Raw genomic sequence first — 24,896 nt, forward strand, 5'->3', positions numbered from 1 at the left:
GTGGACTGAGACAGTGATGACAGGTTGTAAAATTGTAATTTTTTTCTGGGTCTGTTAAATATATGTCATACCTACAACAGAAAAGTGACATAACTATCCTGAACTATTCATGACTGTTCTACTGAATATTCTCATCAGAATTCAGCAGAATGGTTAAGCACCATCTCAAATTCTATCAACTCCAGCACAACTTATATCCATGTTACACCATGTTATGCCAACACACTGCAGCATAAGAAGAGTGTTAACGCAACAAAAAATCATGATGTTGGTAAACACACATGAATACATGTTGTACTACATCTATTCTGATGCTAAATTTAAGCATGGCATTTCTGAGATAACATTAACTGTATAAAAAATTTTAATTTAAAAGAGTTATTTTTAAAAGTAATATATGTCAAAAGCATCTGAAAATACTCAAATCCATTTTTGCTGCTCCCTATATAAAAACAGGTCAACTATTAAGTGATTGAGATTGTCTGGAGTCTTACCAACTCCTAAAACAGGCATAGCAGGTGGTACCACCTGTGCCAAACCAATGTCAGCCAAGGCAAATCTCTGCACAGTGCTTCTCTGAAAAAAAATGCGCTGATCACATTAATAATGGAGGATGAATTATACCACCAGAGATAAACAGCTCTTCCTGGGTGCAGCAACTGTGACCAATCTCTCGTTACCCCAAACCCTTAAAATAAATGACTGGGGGAACGAGCCCAGTGCCCGGCAGTGACGTGCCAGAGCTGCGCAGCTGCACGTGAATGGGGGTCACCTGCCACAGCAGCACATTCCAGGTGCTTTATTTAGGGGGGAGTCACAAGTGGGCTCAGCCGTGAAGTGCATCACATAGTTAAACAAGAGCCTTGCTTACTAGTCCATTTTTTCCCACACATTTTATGTTACTCATTCACTACAGCTAATCTGAAAGACCAGAGAACTTTAACCCCATCACCACCTCATCCTAAATTGAGAAAATCTGTTTTCAGGCTTGTCACATTTTCAATAGAAGAAGAATGAGTAACAGGCTCCTTTCTCACTTCCTAAGCACATGCTTTTCCTGACTACAGACTTTTACCCTGTCCTTACCAGAGTTTGTCAATCGAATTTTTTCTGCACTTACTTTAATACAGTATGAGATGCAATTATCTCCATAGTGTTTACAGCATCTATGCCTCGGGCCATGTTTGCACCTGCAAAAAGCATAATGAAACACGTATTAACTCATAGCTGTTTTCAGCATCAGAGACAGGAGAATTCATAAATTTTTCTTGCCTAAAAATACATACAGTGCTATTTGCCCAGAGCTCATTCTCCCCATTACCCCACTGAAGGGCACTGTGAACTTTTATGATGCCATAAAAGGACAATAAAAACTAACAATACTTTAGTTGTATACCAAGAAAAGGTGTCTGCACACTTATTTGGATCCAATCTCTTGCCATGCTACACATTAAATGCTAAATTAAAGGACTGATTTTCTGCTGTGGTCAACAAGGAGAAGTGACATGACCCTTCCCGGTTTGCCTCTCCTGCAGGGTTCTAGAAGGATATGTGACCAAGCATCTCTTACCTGCATCCTTACATCTTTCATACCATTGTAAGGTTCACTGAAGGGCAATGCAGAACATAGAAACACACATAGATACCCTGTGAGACTTCTCTCAATCACAAGCCTTTCACTTTTTGGCTCTTTCTTCTACAATGTGGATTTTTATGTAGCTCCTCCTTTGGACTGAGAATTTGACCTTGAGCATTTACAAGAGACTTGCTTGGGATGTTGGGATGTGTGGATTATACAGTTTCTAGGCCTGTATTACGTAGCATTAAAAGAAGTAATGTCATACCTGGTCTGAACATTGTATTTTGCTATATCCAAGTATTTTAGCTTTAATGTAAAATAAATTACACAATTTATATACTGTGTCAAATATCTTGGAAGTTCTGAATCGTGTACTATAAAGTCTAATGGCCATAAATCATCTGTGAGGTCACTTTATGCAGCAAAAATTGTAATGAGAATGTGCTCAGGTTACAGGCATTTAGACTCAATTATACTGAAAAGAACCATATGGAAGAGAAACCTTTAAGAGCACTGGAACTGAAAACTGCAAGTTTTTTGCATGTCTGAGTTGGGAATTTCAAAACCCTAAAGAAAATATGCTCTTCTTCACCTATAATCCCTCAATCCTTGTATTTAATGAACAGTGGAAAAGCTATGAACTATCTCCAGCAAACTGAAAAAGAGGTATTTAAGACAAAATAGGCATAAGCAACTCAGCTAAAAGAATCTGCACATGGCTGGAGTTGCCTCTTCCTTGTAAGTCTTTTGTTGTCTAATACAGTCACGCCTGAAAAGCCACTGCTGACTTCCCTCATATTTTTCAACTAAAACCTACAGCAAATCATACGAAGTTGCCGTATGATGGGGGTCACTTCATTTTTGTTCATCAACTGAGCAAGTAAGATAAGCCACTACTCTGAGGACACACTGTGCTTGGAAGACTCTCTCCTGCATGTCAGCAGATAGAGAACTGGTCATAAAACTGCTCCTGAAGAGGTCGAATGGAAGTGAAGATTCATAAGTGTGGTGTGAACACACATTTAGTCCATTTTTCACTCCATCTTCCCTATAAATGAATGACTCCTTGTGGTAGATGAAAAGCTATCTGCTGTCACTTCTTTAAGCTTATACTAAAGGACAATAAATTGGATCCTGTAGACAGGGAGGGAACCTACCTTGCCTAACTTCAGGTGTCTAGATCTGACCTTGTGCAAAACAGTTTTAAACTCACTCTTTGCTTCTCAATTTCCTATCTCCTGACAGTAGAGGCAGCCCTAATCCTATTTTTAGGTAGTTCTCCTTTATGCAACACAGGGATGTAGGTCCCCCAAAAGACAATGTTACGGTTACTTAGGGTGACATCAGTAAGGTCTGCTGCTGTGTAATTTCTCTCCTTAATATCATCACTAGCTCCAGCAGAACCATGCCATGAACTGGTTTTGCTGAAAACTGCAGAAAAAGCAACCACCAGTCCGCATTCAGCATTGACTGAATTTACTCTCCTTCTTAAGACAACTGCACATTGCAAGTCATAGCTATGACATACAGGTCGTAAGTTTTGCTTTCACTGGAATTCATCATTTGCCACTGCCAGCTACCCAGTGAAAAACTAAATAGAAAAACACTTAAATGCAAAGCGAAAGTATTATAAAGCATTATTAAATACAACGTAACAAGACATTAAAATGCACCATGCAACAATGATTAATTTTGTTTTGTTTTTCTTTTGTTTACTTTGACTCACACTTTGTCCATGAGCTTTTTCGTTAGAGCCAGTATGTTCATTGGCTGTGATAGTTTTTCACAATGCTTGATTTTTCTGTCTGTTTTTGAAAACGCTGCTTCGGGTGAAAAAGAGTGAGTGGGGATTTCTTCTTTCCCTACAATGAACCTGAAAGAAAAAGAAAAAAAAAAAAAACAGAACAAAACAATTATCTAAATAACTAAAAAAATATATCAAGTCCTGTATAAGTCTCAAAGTCTTTAAGAAAAGCTTGAAGTTACTCCTAGGTCAGTAAAAACTCATCCTATACAGCTGCCAAACCCCACACCTCTTTGAAAAGATCAGTCCACCAACACATATTTAAACCTCAGCTAATGGACACAATTGCTGCCAGGAATTTTTTAAAACTAGGAACAAAAACATTAGTAAGGAAGTCCATCTCTCAGACAAAAGAAGAACACTAAATAAGAACATTAAAAGGCACATGAAATATCTCAATTATCTCCAGCAAAATAGGGTTACATAACGGTTGATAATTACTATAATATTTTTATAAAATATCTGTTTTACAAAATCTTCAAAATGTTTTTGCTCCCACCAAGAGCAGCAACTTGGTTTTGCTTGGCTTCATCTTCAGCCTTCTTTCTTCACTCAGAAGTTGATGTTGTCAATATATTGGTTCATCTCAGGTGTAGAATTACTGTGTATGAAGGGCAATGCAGGACACAATGGCAAGATGTTTCCTAGCACTCTGCACTATAATCCAAGTTACACTGTACCATGGTAGTCTTGCTGAGGGTGACGAAGGTATAAAAACTTTGTAATTTGACATGTCACTGTGAATTGGTGATTTCAGAAAGCATTGTCTCTGCATGTTGTCACAGGATTGTTTCATGTCCATATTTCTGACTATAAATTGAATAATTTACTATTGGGACCTTCTATCATATTCCATGGCTGTAAGCTCTGTAAAATATTTCCTAAACCAACAATGCAAATCTCTTTTGCTTGATTTCAGCTCTTTTCTTCACCAGTGGATTGCTACTCTCCATGCACTGGGCTGTCTGGGTGATAACATGCAAGGCACAAAGATAGGGAAACTTTGTATAACACACTAGTGACTAACACCGGAGGGTCCCATAGCAAAGTAAATTCTAGGAGAGGCTGGACCACAATGGCAGACACAAGGTTTACTGCATGATGACGATATTGCAAAGAAATATGACACAAATCCATGCTTTACTTGCATGCTGAGTACAGAACTATCGTTGCATTTATTAAACATTTTGTAATGCAGCAAATAACCTCCAGGTCAAAACACAGCAGCCATTTGCTTCCAGGAAAATATAGGTTATCCAGAATCCCAGTTTTAGAAAGACAGAAGATTAATGTTCCTTTAAAAACATGCAATCATATGTCTCAGTCCTAAATATAAAAGGATTCCTCTCTTGCCAGCACACAAGACAAAATGGCCTCAAGCTGTGCCAGGGGAGGTTTAAATTGGATATTAGGAAAAATTTCTTCACTGAAAGGATTGTCAGGCATTGGAACAGGCTGCCCAGGAAATGGTGGAGTCACTGTCCCTGAAGATATTTAAAAGATGTGTAGATGTGCCACTTGAGGACATGGTTTAGTGGTGGACCTGGCAGTGTTGGATTAATGGTTGAACTTGATGATCTTAGAGGTCTTTTCCAACCTTAGTGATTCTATGAATATGTCTTCTCCAAAATATATTGTATACCCCAGAAGCTGGAAAAGTTTTACGACAGTATGTTTCTTCTTAGGGACACTCTTTTCTTACAATGCATCTGCCACCATGCATGATTCCTCAAAATCTTGACTTGAAGCTACAGACTCACAGAAGCTTTACTTACTTCAGTGCAGAGTATGTAAATCCTTTCAAGCCGTCTTTGCATCTGAAACATAAAACCAACAGTTTTCTCTATAATGGGCTGCTTGCATTACAAAGTCTTACAGATTAAATAATGCATAGAAGGGCTGTGGATGAACACAAATTTTTCATTAACAGACAACAGCACATCTGCAACAACTCTGTGGCTATTCTCAGTTCACAGTTGCCACCACAGCCTTGGGACAGCTCTGACACAAAGGATATAGCATCAAATGCCAGTGCTTCGCTCTTTTATCCAAACTACAAGTGGAGAAATTTTTAAAGGATGGTGACAGAACCATGAGGGTGATGACAGAATATGACAAAGAACTGTTGCTTTATGGAAAAGAAGTCATGAGGAGTTTTACAAAATATAAATTTTATTGCAAGGAGAGAAAGGAGGGTTGGATCTCAATGAAATACCCACTCTCTCATGAAAAGCTCCAGGGAATAGTTATTCTGACTTTGAGATAAATTGTTCTACTTTGCAAAGTGCTGATCTCTGCAGTTCCTTACTTTAAAAAGACTCTCAATCTGAAAGTCCCAGTTTTTCAATTACATAGTGGTTGCTCTGATTCTGAGCTTAATTATATATACATATATATATCTATATCTATATCTCCTTCCTTACTGACTAACAGGATTCTTTGTGTGAATAATAACCACAATAAAGAGCCCATAATTGGCTATGAAAGATTTAGGTTATTGAATTTTTTTCTGCCCAGGATACGATGAAAGGAGCTGAAGCCTGCAGCTGCTACAGATTCCTCCTGAAAAACCATGTTGGTAGCAAAGGAAAGAGCAGACACTCATGCTTTTATCCCCTTTTCTTTTTATAGAATTGCATAGAGAATACACGATGATAAAAATGCATTCCTGATACAAAACACAAATAACAAACTAGTAACTTATTATCATTTCAAGTGCACACCTACTCTAAGAGAAGACAGAAGAGCAGTCGCAAAAGCTTTGTAAACAGAAGCAGATAGAGATAACCCTACAGAGACCACGTTGTCCCTGGAAATACTGTGCCCACACACCCCCAAGAGCAGGTGACACCACCTCCCAGAAGGCACCATGAGTGGTCAACACGTACTAGCAATGGTTGGATACACACGAAGAGCAGGAAAACCATAATGAGATAAAAGATGTTCACAAATGAAGAAAGTCTTGCTTTGCCCTGGCAGGGGAGCACCTGCTGTGGAGCTAGTAAGATGTCACAGCATTAAACACTCCTGGGAAACTCTTCCCAAGGGTATGACCTTCAACACATATGTTTCCAAGGAGTTGGTTTTGTTAGCATGTGCACAGTGCTAAGTATCAGGCACAGTTACACATAGCAACAGAAAATTAATCCCAAAGAGTTCCTCTTTTAAAATGACTGAAGTTAAAATACTGGTCACATTTTTATGATCAATAGGGGTCCAAGGTAAACATACACAAATAAAATTGCTCACCGTATCTTTAATTAACACAGAAATGAGAAATCAAAGATATGCAATAATTTTACTTTATATGCTTCTTTGCCCATATGTACAATACAGAAGCTGGAACACTATCATAGCACTTTTACACAAAGATGGACTCAAAGATGGATTGAAACAATTGATGAGTGATGGAGTGAAAAAAATAAAATCAGCTTCGCCCAGAGAGCACAGTGAACCACTAGCAGAACTACAAAGAGAGCCCAAATGCACAGGGTTAACATCTACCCCACTCTATCCACAGAACCACGGTCCAGTTTCATGAGTGATTTTAGATCTACAACCAACTGTAGGTTAAATGCCCTTTGAGTTAAGGGTGTCCAACACATTATGCCTGCAAGCTGCCAGCTCAAGAATAGGGCCTTAGTTCCTACTTTTCCAGTAAATTAAAAGCATACACAAACTGAAATGTAAACATACATGTAAGTGTTTCTACAATAATATTGAAACAGAAAAGTAACCACAGTATGACCATAATGATGTTTTTCCTTAATCATTCCAATGCAACTGCACTACCAGTTGTAAGCGTTCATCGATTCCTTCAGTGCACCACCAGATGTCCCTGCCCAGCTGTGCTTGAAGCGCCCTGACCAATGCTATCCTACAATTAATTTCCTTTAAACATGCCTCAAAGAAACCATCAAATCCTTTCCTCACTAATACTGAAAATCAGAAGACATCTAACTCATCAAAAGAGAAAATAGCACTCTAACCCTCCCACTTTTTTTCTCCAAGAAAAAAAATATTTCTAATGCCTATTCTAATTACATGATTACAGTCAACTCTGTGCAATAAGTATTCAGTGTATTGGAATTTTATTAGCTATGCTTACTTTACTTATTAGTTTTCTATACATTTCTAGAGCTACAGCTATGAAAATCCCTGCAAAATAAGCCAAAATTAAATACGTAGTTCAATACGGAATTAATGCTAAAGATACAATTATAATTTTTCCGCACTTTCTTATTTTTTTTAATTTTAACACAGTATAAAAGTGTAATTTAAGCTCTTAAATAGAATTCAATTAATGCTCCTTGCTGTCTAAACTGTCTTCTGGAAAGTCATCGTACAAAACTAATGGGTGTGTGGAAATATTGCTTATTAAGGGTTTTATAAACAGGCATCCTAGAAAAATAATACTTTCAATCAAAAATAATTTTCTAATGTAACTCTCCTGCTCTGGCATGGTCATTTCGCTCTTACAAATGAAGCAGCAATCAACAACAAAACTGGAAATCTAATTTTTGGCTTTACATCATGACTTATTAAGGTTTCAGAATAGTGGTCTAGAGATTGAAATGGCCTTATTTATTCACTCACTAGGTAGACAACAGAGCAGTGATCAAGAAAACCCTACACACTGACTCCAAACACAATGCAGGGGGGGTGGGCAGGGGGGTGACAACCCCCCATGCAGAGAGGCATCACAGATTTAGTGACTGGCCTCGACGGCAACCGCTGAGGCACAATGTTGGCTGCACATGCCACATTTCATGAACACCTGGCTGCTAATAACTGAACTAAGACTAATGATTTGCTTCATACAGCCACTAATTGGTAATAATAATGCCACCACTAATTGGTTATAATAACTTTTGCTCAATGCTTCATTGCTCAAGGGGTGAAAAAGCCTGCACTCTGCTGCTGACCTGCATGAGCCATTCAAGCTGCAAATGAGCCCAGTACAATGCGTTACATGTGTCCAGCACTGCAGACACCCCTGGGACAGGAAAAATCTAAACAGTGAATTATAAGCTTGTTTTTAGGGTATTATTCAACTTGGAAGGTCTGAGGTAACGGGTGAGTTCTATGCCATCAGAGAAACTCAGTGTAGCTCACCCTTCTACAAGGGCATGGAGTGATGGGATAATGGGGAATGACTTTACATTGAAAGAGGGTAGGTTTAGATTAGGTATTTGGAAACAATTCTTCACTGTGAGGGTGGTGAGGCACTGGCACAGGTTGCTTAGAGAAGCTGTGGATGCCCCATCCCTGGAAGTGTTCAAGGCCAGGTTGGATAGGGCTTTCAGCAACCTGGTCTAGTGCCAAGGAACCCCATGGCAGAGGGGTTGGAACTAGATGATCTTTAAGGTTCCTTCAAAATGAAACCATGCTACCATTCTATGTTTCCCACCACCCTGGATGTCCCAGGGACCAAACCCCAAGCTGCGGGAGGGCAACACCGTTTTTTGCCCAGCAAGCAATAATTTAAATGGTGTATAATTTGGTTACATTTTCCCATCAATGGGGAATTTGTCCCTGGTACAAAGCCAACAGCACCAGTGACTTTTGCCAGCTGTCCCTGCTGGGTGCTGTGTACCTGATCACACAGCAGAAATGCTCTGTTCTGTTCCAGCTTGTGTTTGGCCAGAGCCCTGGTTGGAGCCAAAGGAGCAGAAGAATCAAGGAGCCAAGGCAATAAATTTTGATTCTTAAAAATTCCCCTGCTGGGACAATTCTGGCACATGAGCAAATAGGGTCGATTTTAATCATGCATATTTATAAGATAAATTTAACTTACGACCACACACATTTATTTTTTCATAAAGAAAACAGCAAAAGTGGAATAGAGCCAAGACTTGATACAAATTATACTTCTAACAAGACACGAACTAACTCCAATTATTTACGTTTGTGTATGTAAAGAGGTGCTGTACATGTGTTTACTCTACTCTCCCTCCATCCTATGGGAAGGAGAATTTCCCACACTGAACTGTAATGCTGGATGCCAGCAATTATGTTTTGGTTTTTTTAATTAGTATGCCTTGTCATAGCTCTTCTGAAGCTTTTCTCTCTGACCTATTGATATACACTGCACAAGAAACCTTCTGAGGGAACAAGCCAATTTTCACCCATGGAATCTGTAGGGAGAAAGCAGCCTACAGGAGTAACAACATGCCATGTTTAACAACATCCGCAACATATTGCTTATGTTATCCTTCAGGGTAAGAGTAAATTAGAAACTCCTACATGCAGAGCTCTCATTATGGCCACATGAGAAGGAAACACTGCAAGCACAGGACATGTGTTGGCATATTGCCACAAGAACATCTGCCTGTAAAAAGTGGTCAGGGGGACATTTCCGAGTTAAGGTGTCTTGTTTTATGGAGAAGGGAGGATCATATTGATGAAACGTGACTGTGTCTGGGCATGTGAGCTACACCCTTGCTACACCCTATTAAATCCTTGCTTTTAGGAATTAAAGGCTATCTACACTACTTTGTGATCTGTGCTGATCTCTAGAGGAGAGACCCTCAGAGAGGCTGCTTTTCAGTTGGACTCCATGGTCTGAAATGATTCATTCCTCATCCTCTCCCCGGTGTTAACAGTCAACAGCAACAGATGCCATTTTTCTGAGACACCTTTTGCAACCATTTCCCTACTTTTTCCATGTTCTCTTTTGCCCTTTCTTCCTGCAAGTCAAGGTCCTCTTTCATATTTCCCCCCACTTGTCTTTTAAATGTTATTCTCAAAAGCTCATTTCTTTTTCTTAAAAAATAATTAATCAATACTTTCTCCATACCTCCTCATGGTCTGACACTGCCCACTACTCTAATCAAGTGGGTTGTGGCTACAAGATTGAAAATGTGGAGCAAGCACCAGTGAAAAACAGGATTATAAAGAAATTCAAGAATCAGACACACAATCATTCTGAATCAGAGAAATTAAAGAATTAGTTCAAGCTCAGTTCTAAGCTGTTTTGAGACTAATTTGTTTATATGATGACTGCAACATAAAATCACATTTTGGAAATACTAGTGTTCCAAAAGGCTCTGAGATCCAAGAACAGTTCCAAACCACCTAGACCTTCCTCAATGTTGTAACTATGTGAAAAATATTACTTTAAAATGAAGTATTTAATACTTCTGGATATAAAATAAGAGTTAATCCAGTAAAATCTCGTAAGACAAAGGAAACCAAAAGCAAAGGTTGTTCAGAAATGCGTACTGCTAATATTATTCCCAGTGCAAGAACACACATTTTCAAGCAGAAAATCTGATTTCTAAAAATTATGATTGCACAGGCTAAAAAAATCTATTTTAACTTGTCATTATTTAGTTGTGGTGAACTTTCCAACTATCTGAAGAGTATCTAGATTCTTCTCAGTGACCAAAGAACAATTTGATTATTGTGCTAATTACAGTACCCAAATCCATCGAGCTGTCAGTGGTTTATGACAAGGCTGCAGAAAGATATTTTGGTCCTAATTTAGATAAATCTGTGGGAAACTGGATCCCAAATATCTCAGTAGATATGGTTATAAAAGAGTCTTCTGAATTCAGAAACTACTCGTGACTTTCACATTATCTTAAAAAGAAAAACTACTCTGATTATATATTTTTGTATCAGAAATAAAGTGCATGAAATCTAAAATTGCAGCACCCTACTTGGAAACAGAGAGGCATTTAGATGCAATTCCTCTGGATCAAACCCACTGCTGAGTAGAACCTAAACACAAAGGAGATTCCTTTCACTGTTGAGTAGAACCTAAACACAAAGGAGATTCCTTTCTAAATCTACACGAGGCACAAGAGATCAAAACACAGGAAGCTTCCTTTATAGATGATGGTGTGGTTTAACCTGGTAGGCAGCTACATACCACACAGCTGCTCACTCACTCCCCCACAGTGGGATGGGGGAGAGAATTGGAAGAGAAAGTAAAATTCATGGGTTGAGATAAAGACAGTTTAATAGGGCAGGAAAGGAAAGAAATAACAATAACTATAAATAATAATAGGTTAGAATATATAAAACAAGTAATGATCAACGCACCAACTGACCAATGCCCAACCAGTTCCTGGGCAGCGGTCCCTGCTCAGCTTTCCCCTTCAGTCTATCTACTGAGCACGATGCCTTATGGTATAGAACATCCCTTTGGGAAGCTGTCCCAGTTGTGTCGCCACACAACTCCTTGTGCACACCCAGCCTCCCCACTGGTGGGGTGGGGTGAGAAGCAGAAAAGGCCTTGATGCTATGTAACCACTGCTCAGCAACAACAAAAACATCCCTGAACTATCAACACTGTTTTAATCCTAAATCCAAAACAAAGCACTACTAGCTACTAGAAAGAAAATTAACCCTACCCTAGCCAAAACAAATCACAGAATCACAGAATAGTTTGGATTGAAAGGGACCTTTAAAATCATCTAGTTCCAACTTCCCTGCCATGGGCAGGGACACCTGATGGCCAGGTTGCTCTAACATGGATTCAACAAGATTATTTTGCTTTCTCTTTTGTAATAACATCCATTTCAACTAATCACCTTTATTTGTGTCATATTAAAGACATTAAAACTTGCATATGTCAGAAAGATAACCCAAAAACTATATCCGTATTTCATAGTATGCTACAGCCCATCCATCCAGATAGAAATATCTCTTAAAGACACTGAAAAATCATCATATCAAGAGAGCTGGAAATGCTGAGAGTAAAAATAGTCTGTTCCATGCACCAGTTGCTGTTAACTTTAACATTTCCCCCAATATAAAACCTAATGCCTTCCTTCACGCTATGTGTCCATATTCCAATTTTTCCCAGATGATGCAGGACCAGGAATAACTATCCTCTTCCTTGACTTTGACAAGACTGGGATGGAAAAACTGACGGAAAAGCCACCTCCCTCCAAGGGTCAGAAAGGAGGCCCCACCATGTTGGACCACATAACTCCAGGAGAACCAGCTACAGCTACAGGCAGAGAACACACCACCACCCCAAAAGCTGCCTCCTCCAAGACTCAATAGAATCACGAGGCACAACTTGTGACCTGTGCAGATAAAATCCAGAGGCAAATTTAAGGGAAAAAATTATTTATACCCAGATTCTCTCTACTTTGAATTTCCCCTTTTCTGGATTAAGCATTTATTTTCTTTCTGTCTTTACACACAGGTCTTACCTATTCAAGATAGAACTATGAAAAAAATTATGAGAAGCAATTATAAACAAAAAAATCTTATCTTGTACCCCACGGAACACACACAGGTTTTGGGAAACATGTCAGAAATCATATTAAAAATAATTGAAGTCAGAAGAGCTGTAGTTTATAAAAATTATATTTTCAACTTTTAAATTTGATTCTAGCAAATGAAACTGGGATCAAAATTCAATGAAATTGAATTCTCATTGCTTGTATTTCCAAATCAGATAGTTTAACTTTTGTGTGTTTAAATAAAACATGAAAGAATGTATCCATGGCATTTCTTTTACTTGTGCTTGAAGTATAAAATGACCTTTTGAAAAGGCGGTGGTTTTGCACCCAGTACATGCAGCGAATATAAAACCATATTGTAAAAAAAGTAAATGAACAAAGAAAGAGCAAGTAAGGACAACATTCAAGGAGAAGGATCAGAGTAGCACTGTAGAGGATGTACATCATGTTTTTCTCAACATATGTTGAATGCATCATTTACAACACTTGGAAAGAAAGGGTGCATGGAGATGACAAACAGTGTAATCAACATTGAACTATGGTCCCATTAAGCTTTCATGTAAATCCAGGGAATTACATTTTAGAAGAAAAATTCTGCAATTCTGTCAAGAATGTGACACCACAATTGAAAAGATAGCTGTTTATACTGAAGTTAAATTACAATACTGGATTCAGAGTTGTAAACCAAAGCTGCTATCAATCAACACTTCTCATCTGAATGTTAATCAAGTTTTCTGTGTCATTGTCAAATATGGAGTTAGATTTCTAGTAATGTTAATTATTCCACTACTTACAGTGCTCTTATTTCTTTAGAGATTAGCACTTCCTGAAATGTGCAAGCAACTGCATTTTGAGTAAGTGGAATTTCTCTTTAAAGTTCTCAAAAAACAACAAAAAATATTTTTTGTTATTTTAGCTGGATGCAGCCCTTCCATTTCTTTGTGTACCAACAATGTTGCACTGTGGGCTCAGGAGCAGCAACTGAATCACTGAGGTGGCCATGCTCCCGTCTCAAAATCCTTAATCAAAGTCCTGCTTCACAAAGCTAATAGAAGAAACCAACATAGAAACAGTTTGGGATGGAAGGGACCTTTAAAGGTCATCTAGTCCAATTTCCCTGCCATGGGCAAGGACACCTTCCACTAGATCAGGTTGCTCAGAGCCCTGCCCAGCCTGGTCTTGAATGTTTCCAGGAATGGGACATCTACCACCTCTCTGGGAAATTTGTGCCGGTGCCTGACCACCCGCATCACAAAAAATTTCTTTCTTATATCCATTCTGAATCAACCCTTTTAGTTTAAAACCATTAACCCTTGTCCTGTCACTACAGGTCCTATTAAAAATTCTGTTCTTATCTTTCTTATAAGCCCTCTTTAAGTACTGGAAAGTGCTATAATGTTTCCCGGAGCCTCCTATTCTCCAGGCTGAACAACTCTAAGTCTCTCAGCCTGTCACCCACCACAGGACAGATGCTCCAGCCCCGTGATCATCTTCGTGGCCTGCTCTGGACCTGCTCCAACAGGTCCGTGTCTTTCCTGAGCTGAGGACTCCAGAGCTGGAAACAGTCCTCCAAGTAATTAAAAGAGGTGACTAAATAATGAAGTTTAGGATTTATCTGCTTAGTTCAACTGGTTTGTTGAATTTTGAAAAGTGATGTCATTTTTCCACTACCAAATTTTAACCTTTTTCTCACAAGTATTTTATCATAAAACAGTAACTTTCTGCTACAGCAAACCCCAAACACTCTCTCCAAACTGGGCACAGAACAAAAATAGGAAATGGAAAAAAACCCCTGGAGACATGAAGATGGGAAGTCAAATTGTCTCTAGGGCCACAAGTACACAGAGAAATGTACCTTGATGCATGTACAAACCCACGTCCACCTCTGCAGTCGGGACTGCACTGATGTCGTTTCATTGCTGTTAGAACAATGAGTCACTCACTAAAAGGATGCACTGTTACGAGATTAAAAAACAAATAATCTTAAATACACATCGGATTTGGCTCATTATTAAATAATGGTTGCACCTGCAGTGATTCTATCTGACACAGGGACCTGTGCTAAATTTATCGACTGCCAAATTCTCCTCTGGTTTTTTTCTACTGGCTCTCTGCAACTCAAAAAAAGAAAAAAATAAAAGTCTGAGCTTGGTGGAACCATTTTCTGTAAACATATTTCATGCTATTTGCAGGTAATTCAAAATTTCAGTGGCCTAAACCTCTCTCATAGATTGACTGATTATTTCAAGCATTCAAGAGAAATTGATACATTTGATTTTCCAAATGATCCCATAATTGGATTTGAGGGAAATGTTTGGCTGTTTGCTTCGTTTCAACTTGGGGAAAATGTGATTAAGAGGAGACAATCCATCTATATTTTTATATTTTATTAACCTTATATCTGACATTTAACAAAATACATGATCAGAATAAATTTATAACAAAATGAAAAGCTATAAAAATATTGTAAAGAAATTAGCAATCGTTCTGAATGTGTCCTGGTCATTGCTGAGCTAGAATACAGAGTGAAGATCAGGGAGTTATTTGTAATGCATTGACTTGAAGTGAGATCCTCATTTTGTTATTCAGAAATAATCTTAATTGTATATAATGCAGAATGGTGCCAAACTCACCATGACAGTTACAAGTATTGAGACATAAGCATAAGGACAACACCAGCAGGTTGCTACACCCAAACTAAAAGCAAATGTTGCAAAGTTTGTTGAAATTCAACTTGTATTTCTTTGTGATGATGACTGCCCTAGGCAGATTCACCTTCTGCTCTGGAATTTACACCCAGATCTCCTTCATGACACTGTAGTGTGTGCCTCTGATGTTCATAAGTATCATAGGAAGTCTTGAAAAGACTTTAAAATCTTGAAACTGCGCTGGAAGAACCGCAGAGTGAATAGAGTATTTGTGCACAGCCTCAAGAAAACACTATTTTGAAACCCAAATTTCAGTGCTACCACAGAAATTTACTCCTGAGTAACTCCCTTGCTGGCATATACTGTAGCAAGGGACTACAGTTTACTCTAACACAGTTTTATTTTAAATTACTACAGTACTGGTCAATTAGATCATATTTTTAGTGCTGCACATCCAGCTGCAGCATTTGAAATAGAAAGTTGCATCATCGAAAAAAAACCAAAAAATAACCAAAAGACCAACTTGAGAGACTGGTCATGAAACCTGGAGTGACCTGACACAAAGCCAAGCCTACAAGTCACAGTTGGTGGGTGGAAGTGTCACTTCTGTGATGGACTTCTGGTCCTTTCTTGTTCCAATAATCACATAAATGTGGCTTCTGAACATCTGTATTGTTTCCAATTTTGATTTTTTACAACAAACAACTTTTAAGAAAAAATTAACTCCATACCAAGAATCTCCTCAAAAATATGAAGAAAACCAAAATTAATTACGTTACATGGAATACTTTCCGCAATTAACTAATTTAACCAAGAACATGGGCTTCATGAAAACAATCTTCAAAAAAATTATGCTGGGAAGTTAACTAATGTTCATATCATTTGAGAGATCAATAAACCCCCCCACACAATTATTTCACTCTTTAAATACACCACGGGCATTTACAGCTACAAGATAATATCAAAGCCTTGCCAATTCCTATCGCCACAGAGAGAGTGCCACCACGTCCACACTCCATCACAGTGCCTCAGTTCTTGGGTTGACTAGGTTCCAGGAAATTATCAACTTTCTTTACCTAATTTTTACAGAACCATTTCTAGTATCTCCAAGACACAGAGCATGAACACATGAATTGAAACAAGGAAATCAGGAAAATCCAGTGTGTATGTGCTGATATCTCACAACAGATAAAAAGCTTCTGGAGACCCTAACAAGTCAATGACAATGAATGCTCATGTCTCCATCAAAGATCTGTTCACTCAAAATTAACTTACTATTGGAAAATCATAGAAAGTTGGTTTTTTATAATAGATAAGGCCTAACCATTGCTATTTTGGAAAAACAAAAGATCCTATTCAGCCTTAGGATAAGCACGGGCAATAATATAACTAATAGCATACTTGTGATGTACTCACATCTGCTTTTATCAACTATAAAGTATGCAGCATAATCTTCATCTTCCTGGTAGCAAGTCATCTCATATCCAGAGAAAGCCAGTTACAGACTGATTGTGAGCCACCCATGTGACTTCAGTAGTCAGAAATCTAACATAACTTTGGGATGTTTAGTTATTTTTAGAAAAAACAGTGTTAAACAATAACTATCGTCCTGTCTGGGAAAGGAGGAATTAGACAAAACCGCAATTCAACTGGCTTACTAAACAGGAAGGTGCTGACTGTGAGAAACCACTGTATGTAAACAGACACTGTAAGCACCTGGAAGACAATCACAAGGACATGACTAACAATCAACACGCACTCATAAAAAAAGCCACCGTTTTAACACTGGGTAGCCTATTGTGACTAGAGATGCAAAACAGTATGCATCATATGCTATTGACTTAATTCAGGCTTTGGAGCTACAGCGTGAGACGTTTTCTTTTAAAAACAATCAGGGAAACATAATCTCATGGAGGATACCTAGAATGAATACAAAAGAGATTAGACAAGAGTAGTGAGAGAGCAGTTGTCAACGGCTTCCTGAAAAACTGGAAGGACATACTAAGTGGTACTCCACAGGGACCAATACTGGATGTCTGTTACTTACTAATTTCAGTAGTGAGAGTGGTGACAGAGAAAAAAGTGTGTGCCTACTACATTTGCACATAATACCAAGGAGAAAAGGGCTACAAGGACTATGAAGACTTCTACAAGGACTTCTTGAGAAGAGAAAGCTCCAGGGAGACCTATTACCTAAGGTGGCTACAAGACAGCCAGAAAGGGACATTTTAGAAGGACATTTGATAGGACAGGGGGGAATGACTAAACTAAAAGAGAGTTCATTTAGATTAGATATTAGGAAGAAATTGTTTACTGTGAAGGTGGTGAGACAGTCACAGGTTGCCCAGAGAAGCCATGGATGGCCCATCGCTGGAAGTGTTCAAGGCCAGGTTGGATGAGCAGCCTGATCTAGTGGAAGGTGTCCCTGTCCATGGCAGGGGGGTTGGAACAAAATGATATTTAACTTTCCTTCCAACCAAACCATTTTGTGATTCTCTGATTCTATGAAATGGAAGAGATTGGCTCAGAAAAAAAACAGGATGCTATTCATCAACCGTATGTGCATTATATGCATGTAGAAACAATAAATTACACAAGTACAGGATAAGAACTGAGAAGGGTCAAAAAGCAAAAGCTGCTTTGAGATGCAGAAGAAAGGCTACAACCTGCAAAACACTAAATTGACTGTCTTGCTTTATCACTTTTATCAAGTTTTGTCAGCTGAAATAAACCATCTTGTGCATCACAGAGGGGAACAGGGTAGAGGGAGACAAGGGGGAAAAATCTGGAAGGATGTGATAAGTCTTCACTACTGAAGTTTGCTACAAAGTAAAGGGAAAAGTAAAATCTGTTTTCCTTGTGTTTGTGGATGGGAGAAGAAGTAATAAACCAAAACTGTATCACAATATATTCAATTAGACACTCTAAAAATCTTGTCCTAAAAATGTCTAGGAATAAGATTAGGTTATTTAAGATGTCATGGACTCTCCATTACTGGAGATTTTAAAGAAAAAGTGAGTCAGATATTTGACATGAATGGAAGGAAAATCAGATAATCTCTCGTGACTTTGAGTCCTTTTATTCTGTATTAAAAGGTTCAAAAATTTAGCCAACATTTAACTAAAATGTCCTTCCATAAGCAAAACTTAAACCAACTACAGAACCTTTTAAGGAGGTAAGGAAAAGTGGAAATCCTCCAGAGCTGTTCTGAAAGTTTCTTTGTCCTAATAACACAGAAGTATCACTGCAGTGAATGAGGATCTAGATGGGATCAGCACTTGGCCAGTCCTTGGTTCCTTCAGCTGAGAAAACGCTCAAAAAAATACTAAACAAGAAAAAATAAATTAACTTTAAATTCACCTGTTTCTTATCAGGATTTTCTTTCACTTTTAATATTCAAGTCACAAATGCAACCATAAAATTCATCTTGCCCTCCTTTTAAATTTAGCCAACAAGTTCAAAACACTTGAAATAAGTCACTAAAAATATTAAGTCACATAAAATGGTGTGGCAAACAAACCCAGCAGGCCTGGGAACAGAAGGTGTTAGATTGTGCTTGTTATCCAAAAGTAAAGATCAGTTTCAGAGCTTAACTTCATGAAGAAAAAGTAAAGGTGTTGTCCAGTGCCTCTTAGCTATGGGCCAATGGAAGAGGCACAGCCAGGTAAATAAATCCCCATGAACACAATACACAACTGGAGAAGCGACACAACTGGCTTGGCTGTGGAACGCACTCTGAGACAGCTGTATAAGGGCCAGAAAGCACATCTGCCACTACTTTTGTGTTTGATAAAAACGTGCAGCCAACAGAAATTAACTGTTCTGCTGCTCTGTGCCAGGGACTTTTTTCAAAGTCAACATTTCAAAAGAAATTATGTCAACTGTGACTGATAGATCAAGGACTCCGTAAGAAGACATGGGTCATGCATGTACTCATCTCGTTAAGCTGGCCATGCTTTCTCTCCTTTTCCTGCAAGTTTTGTTGCCAAGAGTGCTTCAGGAGACATGTCTCTGTCTTGCTTCTGAGAGGAGTTCCCTTTACAAGGCTTTAAACAAACAGGAATTGCCTGTGACATGTCCCTTTAATTCCATCAGAAGCACCAAACTAAATAAGGCAAACTGAATAAAGAGTGTAATATGCAAAGGAAACCTCTGGCCCACTTGACCTGCTAATACTACACATTTTAACAGGAAAGAAAAAAAATCAGTGGACAAAGGATTTGCACCACGAACCTTCCTTCAGCTCTGACAGTTTTCCAGTGAAATAGTTCAGTTTAGAGTAAATCCAGGATGTTTGGACTGTTTTCTTTAGGGGATTACATTCCTCCATCTATCTCTCCCCAAGCCAAAATGTGCCTTTTTTTCTAACTGCACCTGATGCTGATTCACGGACTGCTCTGGACATCGAAAAGCCATGATTACACAAGGCTGCTTAATTTTTAATTTGCAGCCATTAGGTGGGGACGAATCCAAGTTCTACTGGCATGTTCTTGGCGGTCTTTTACCACTTTCATATACTCATCAATGTTATGTAAATAGTATTCCAAATTTCATATAGCAGATTGTAATTCCTGGACCTATACCATTTTAAGTGTTTATAATAAAGTTACAAAATGTAATTCACACAGAGGCCAACTGCGGAAAAGATTATTATGGTTTCAAAATTTTATTTGTAATTCAGCAAGGAACTACAGCGAAAGTTTTATGTTAGTATGGTAATCACAAGTCAAAAAAATTACACCTAAGTCAGGTAGGTTATTATTAAGTATGCGAACCAGCTGCATGGTCTTTCAATCTACCAATTACTTACTAAAGTAATTTTATTCATTAGTTTCCACTGGTTACTAGCACACAACGTTGTTTAAAACCAGTAGAGTTTTACATGTTTCACCCAAAGTACACTGATAATTGAAGGTAAAAAATGCAATTACTAGTTAAAGAAATTAAAAGTTTATGAAATTAGGTAATTATACGAATGTGCATATTCATGGTAAATTTTACATATATACTCACAGAAGACAAGTTTTTAAATAACTGAAAATAAACTACTCTTCAACAGGGTTTAGGAAACCCCCAGCACTTGTGAAAAGAGACGATTGGAATCGTATTCAACCAAGAGCTGACGTTTTCAAAAAAAAATGTGAAGAAGCCATGTCTTGAATTGATGTTTTCAGTCTATGATGCTGAGAATAAGGAAAGGATTCATGGCAAGGATTAGGATGCTACAAATCATATGGAACATATGAATAGAAGTCTGTTTCCATGTATCAATAGGGGTTTAATTTCTGCATGAGAAGCTAAGCAAGGGCACATTCTTTTGTAAAGCATCCCACGGGTTTCCTAGAATACACAGATGTAGTGACATCCTCACTTCTAACTTTATTCAATAGGTTCTTATAAATCCATCATGAACATTTCATTTAATGCTTAAAAGAGTAACATATTAGAAATTATTTTTGAGGAGGATAATAAAAATAGAAATAAAGTCAATGATAAGTAGAAAATTAAATTCTCTCATTCTACAAAGAAATATTTAACAAAAAGAACTGGTCGCAACTTCTCAGTTTGCTATTCTGGCTGCTATTTGAAACTAAGACTTACCAGGAAAAAAAAAATTCCCCAAACAGCTGGAACCCTTCCTAGAGATACAAAATAAATCACTTGCAAGTGAATTCCACACTCAAAAGCCCTAATCAGTACTCTGTACAAACAACAAAACAAACAAAGCCCAGAAGGAACATTAACATCCCTAGTAACTGGTGTCTACTAATTGCAGAGCATCAGGACAGTTTCAATAGAAAAGCAGAGCATGAATAGGATTGCCTGATAATCTACTACCCTCAAACACTCGACACAGTATTCTTGACCCTATAGGTCGCAACCTTTTGCTCCCAAGTCACTCATGCCAAGGGGGATAAAGAGGTTTATCCCATTCTGTTAAATCCTTGTAATTATTTGTTACAGTTTTAAGTTACCTAGCCAGTGTGTACATAGTAATTTGGTGAATCACACATGCTCTTTTCAAATGAAAATACAATAATCAAAATTGATGTAATTTAAAAACCTTTAAGGTAGCCCAAAACTTTGTAAGTTTAATTACTTTCATATTTAGCTGGTAAGAACTCTGTGTAGTAAACAATTTGTAGTAGACAAATTAGATATAATAGCCTCCAATTACGTCTACACCAAACAAATGTGAATTAATTTATAATGGAAAAACATTAGCTTAAATTTACAACAAATATGGGAAAAACACAGACTGACCACAACTGGTTATGAAACACCAGGGTACCATCAGAGAGCAGCATAGTCATAAATAAGTCTTTGGATGGTCAGTTTTCATTCTCAAATTTCACATTGCTAACAGTCTGCTGTCAAATATAATATTTCTTTTATGGTGTAATTTGGCTAGAGTCTGCCAAATGCACTGTATAAAAATGATTACTTCACCTTATGAATCACTTTTCATCAACATACTTTTAAATACAGCTGTGAAACTTTTGTTCTAGAGAAAAACAACAATTTTACATGGTTGATTTTTCTGTGATGGAGCAAAGGGTGGAGTCTGGGGATTTGGGATGATTTGAGGTTTTTCATATTCATTTATCTGTTCCGTATTTTAAGTATAACTGCTTCTTTCATAAATACATTTCAAAATACATAAAAATATGTGCATTTTTATCTTGCAAAACAACATTATATGGCATTCAGTGATGAATGTGTTTCATGGTGAGCTTGTGAAAAATTGACCTGTGGAATGCAGCCAAGTGAGTTTTAGGGGAAAAAGTCACACTCTGGTCTGGAATATCAGTTTAGGCTTCATTAGGGAGAACATTTTAGCTGTATATCTAATCCTACTACTAATGGTGTGTCTAAACATGCTAAAGTCACCATCCTCTTCAAGAGCCATGTCTTGCAGCACAAGCAGAGGAATCTAAACCTAGCAGTTTGAAAAGAGAAAATAACCAATGTCTGCCTTACTCATGCCAAATCCTAATAAGAGTATTTAAGTAATTCTTTGCTCATTTTCAGATTCATGATCCATCCCTGTGGGCCAGAAGAAAACATGTGCAAGAAAGTTTAGCATATAAGGAGCAGAGGAAAGTTGATTACAAGCAATCTGCACCAGGAATAGCTTCAGTGCTTTCAGAGATGTTTCAGAAAAAGTTCCCATGGGGTTTTTTTTTGGTGTGTGTTTATAATGTGGACAGAATTACACTATTTAAAGATCTTCTCTGGAAGGCAATCCTCCAAAATATTGTGTATTCCTATTCTCAGGGCAAATAGTCGAGAACTAAGAGGCTTCTTGGCAGAGGCGAGCCATGCTGATGTTAGGAGGCTCATGAACCCTCTACCTACAACCTTGACAAAGCAGCACTTGCCTTGAAGCTTCAGAATATTTGTGTGGTCAAGTCGCAGAGGCTCCATAGAGCCATTTTGATTTGGTCACATACATTTTAGCTTTCTATTGATCAAACTGTATAATTTTATTTTATCTAGAATATGTCCCAGACCTTCTTATGCCTTGCAGATAAGTAACACAGGCTGCAGAATGCTATTTCTCACATGGCAGGCTCATCAAGATGCAAGAGGCTCTGTGGTAGCAGTGTCAAAAAGACAGAGTAATGCTGCACCTCTGCATTAAACCCACTGCCTTGCCAGAAGAGGTTTCCAGATGTTAAGAAACTGTGAAAAGTGTGCATATGCACATCAAAGCTGCTGGTGTTTTGTACAATGAAGCTGGACAGAGAGATGATGGAGAAAAGACAGCTTTTATCTTCTCAGATTTATGTTGCACTCCTGGAGAACTCAGATTCTCTTAGTGTTGCCCAGTTTCTTTTTTGAGGTTTGTACACACATCTTTTTGTTGTCTCATCAATATGGAATTTGTATGGCTACAAACAGTAACTTAACTTTAAAAGTTAAATTGAAATTATGTTCCAAATTAATTTAAATTAAGAATTAACGATCACAGCATCACAGAATGGTTTGGGCTGGAACAGACCTTAAAGATCATCTAGTTCCAAACCCCCTGCCATGGACAGGAACACCTTCCACTAGACCAGGTTGCTCAAAGCCCCATCCAACCTGGTCTCGAACACTTCCAGGGATGGGGCATCCACAACTTCTCTGGGAAACCTGTGTCAATGCCTCACCACTCTCATAGTAAAGAATTACTTCCTAATATCTAATCTAAACCCACCCTCTGTCAGTGTAAAGTCGTTCCCCCTTGTCCTATTCTTATATGCCCTTGTAAAGAGTTCCTGGAAGTTGTTCTAAGGCCCCCCAGAGCCTGCTCGTCTCCAGGCTGAACAATCCCAGCTCTCTCAGCCTGTCTTCATAGGAGAGGTGCCCCAGCCCTCTGATCATTTGCATGACTCTCCTCTGGGCTTGCTCCAATAGATCCATGTTGTTGCTGTGCTAGGAACCCCAGAGCTGGATGCAGAACTCCAACTGGGCTCTCATGAGAGCAGAGTAGAGGGGTAGAATCACAACCCTTGACCTGCTGGATACACTACTTTTGCTGCAGCCCAGAACACAGTAGGCTTTCTGGGCTGCAAAGGCACATTGCTGGCTCATGTAGAGTTTCTTGTCAAGCAATATTCATCAACTTTTTGTTCTGATACTTCCAAGTCATGTCTTATACAACTCAGATTTTGAGTATCTGCACACAGAGAGCATTTTTATTGTTATTTACCTAACTTGCCAGCACATCAAAGTGTATCTTGCTGAACTTCTTTCCTTTACAGTTTTTTTTATAAGGTAATTTTTTCTATTACTCCTTAAAAAAAAAGGTAATCTATACTGAGAACAGTGCACATAAACAGTTATGCCCTTTTAGAGACAAGAAAAATACCAAGACTTTTAAATGCCTCTTATTGACCATACAGGCTTTAAGGCATTTTGATCATCTACGTTGAACTTTCCCAGTTATGGATAAACAACAGGAGAGCAGCAAAGTTGTTTAAAAACAGTTAGGTTACATATGTTTTGGGTTTTTTCAGTTAAACCAGCAAGTTCTTCCAGGAGCAAGCAAATCCACAGTGCCTGGTTTCTGGGACATTTGCACCAAAAGCATATTCCACCCCTGTGCACTCCCTGAGGTCTACAAAGGACCGGGTTCATCCAGGAACCTGTGATCACCAGCACAGCTGTCTTGTCTACACAACTGCTTACTGTTACCAAAAAAAGCAGTATTTTCTGTATCTTTGGGACCTTTATGCTTTTGCAAATATGACCAAACCTGGCTCTAAAGGGTTCAAAGGTTCCCAGGAAGGAGACTAGCAGAAACACAAGGGCATGCTATGGCAAACATCTTTCCTCTTTAAAAACCAGGTGAGGTCAGGATTTCACTTGACAAATACACATGAAGTTTTGCAGCTATCTTCCCCAACAGAAATTATGCCTGTTAAAAGGCTAAAGTGAAAAAGATATACTTAAGAACAACAAACTTTCCCTGATTCTTATCTTTTTCACATCTTGTCATCTGTTTTTGTGAGAAGTTTCCATTAAATATGTTCACAATCTGCATTTAAAAAGTTGCATATTAAATTCAATCTATTATATTTTGAAATGGGACACTCCCATAAATCATTTTTCTACCCTTTTTTTCCCCCCAGACTGCCTCACTCTGTCCGCATAAAGCAGCTCAATTTTAAATC

General features: G+C 38.2%; 1 protein-coding gene across 2 annotated transcripts in view; it reads right to left on the reverse strand.

Annotated features, from left to right (window-relative positions):
- The window catches only part of TMEM135 (transmembrane protein 135), a 170,660-nt gene that overhangs the window by 14,060 nt on the left and 131,704 nt on the right, over positions 1 to 24,896 (reverse strand). For both annotated transcript variants that reach the window (XM_032679423.1, XM_032679424.1), the window contains 3 exons: positions 5,159 to 5,200; positions 3,306 to 3,452; positions 1,121 to 1,190 (listed from right to left, as the gene is read on the reverse strand). In XM_032679423.1, the coding sequence (XP_032535314.1) occupies positions 1,121 to 1,190; positions 3,306 to 3,452; positions 5,159 to 5,200 (259 nt within the window). The remainder of the gene's footprint in view (positions 1 to 1,120; positions 1,191 to 3,305; positions 3,453 to 5,158; positions 5,201 to 24,896) is intronic.

The sequence above is a fragment of the Chiroxiphia lanceolata genome, chromosome 2, assembly GCF_009829145.1.
Source record: "Chiroxiphia lanceolata isolate bChiLan1 chromosome 2, bChiLan1.pri, whole genome shotgun sequence".
In the NCBI taxonomy this organism is placed as follows: Eukaryota; Metazoa; Chordata; class Aves; order Passeriformes; family Pipridae; genus Chiroxiphia; species Chiroxiphia lanceolata.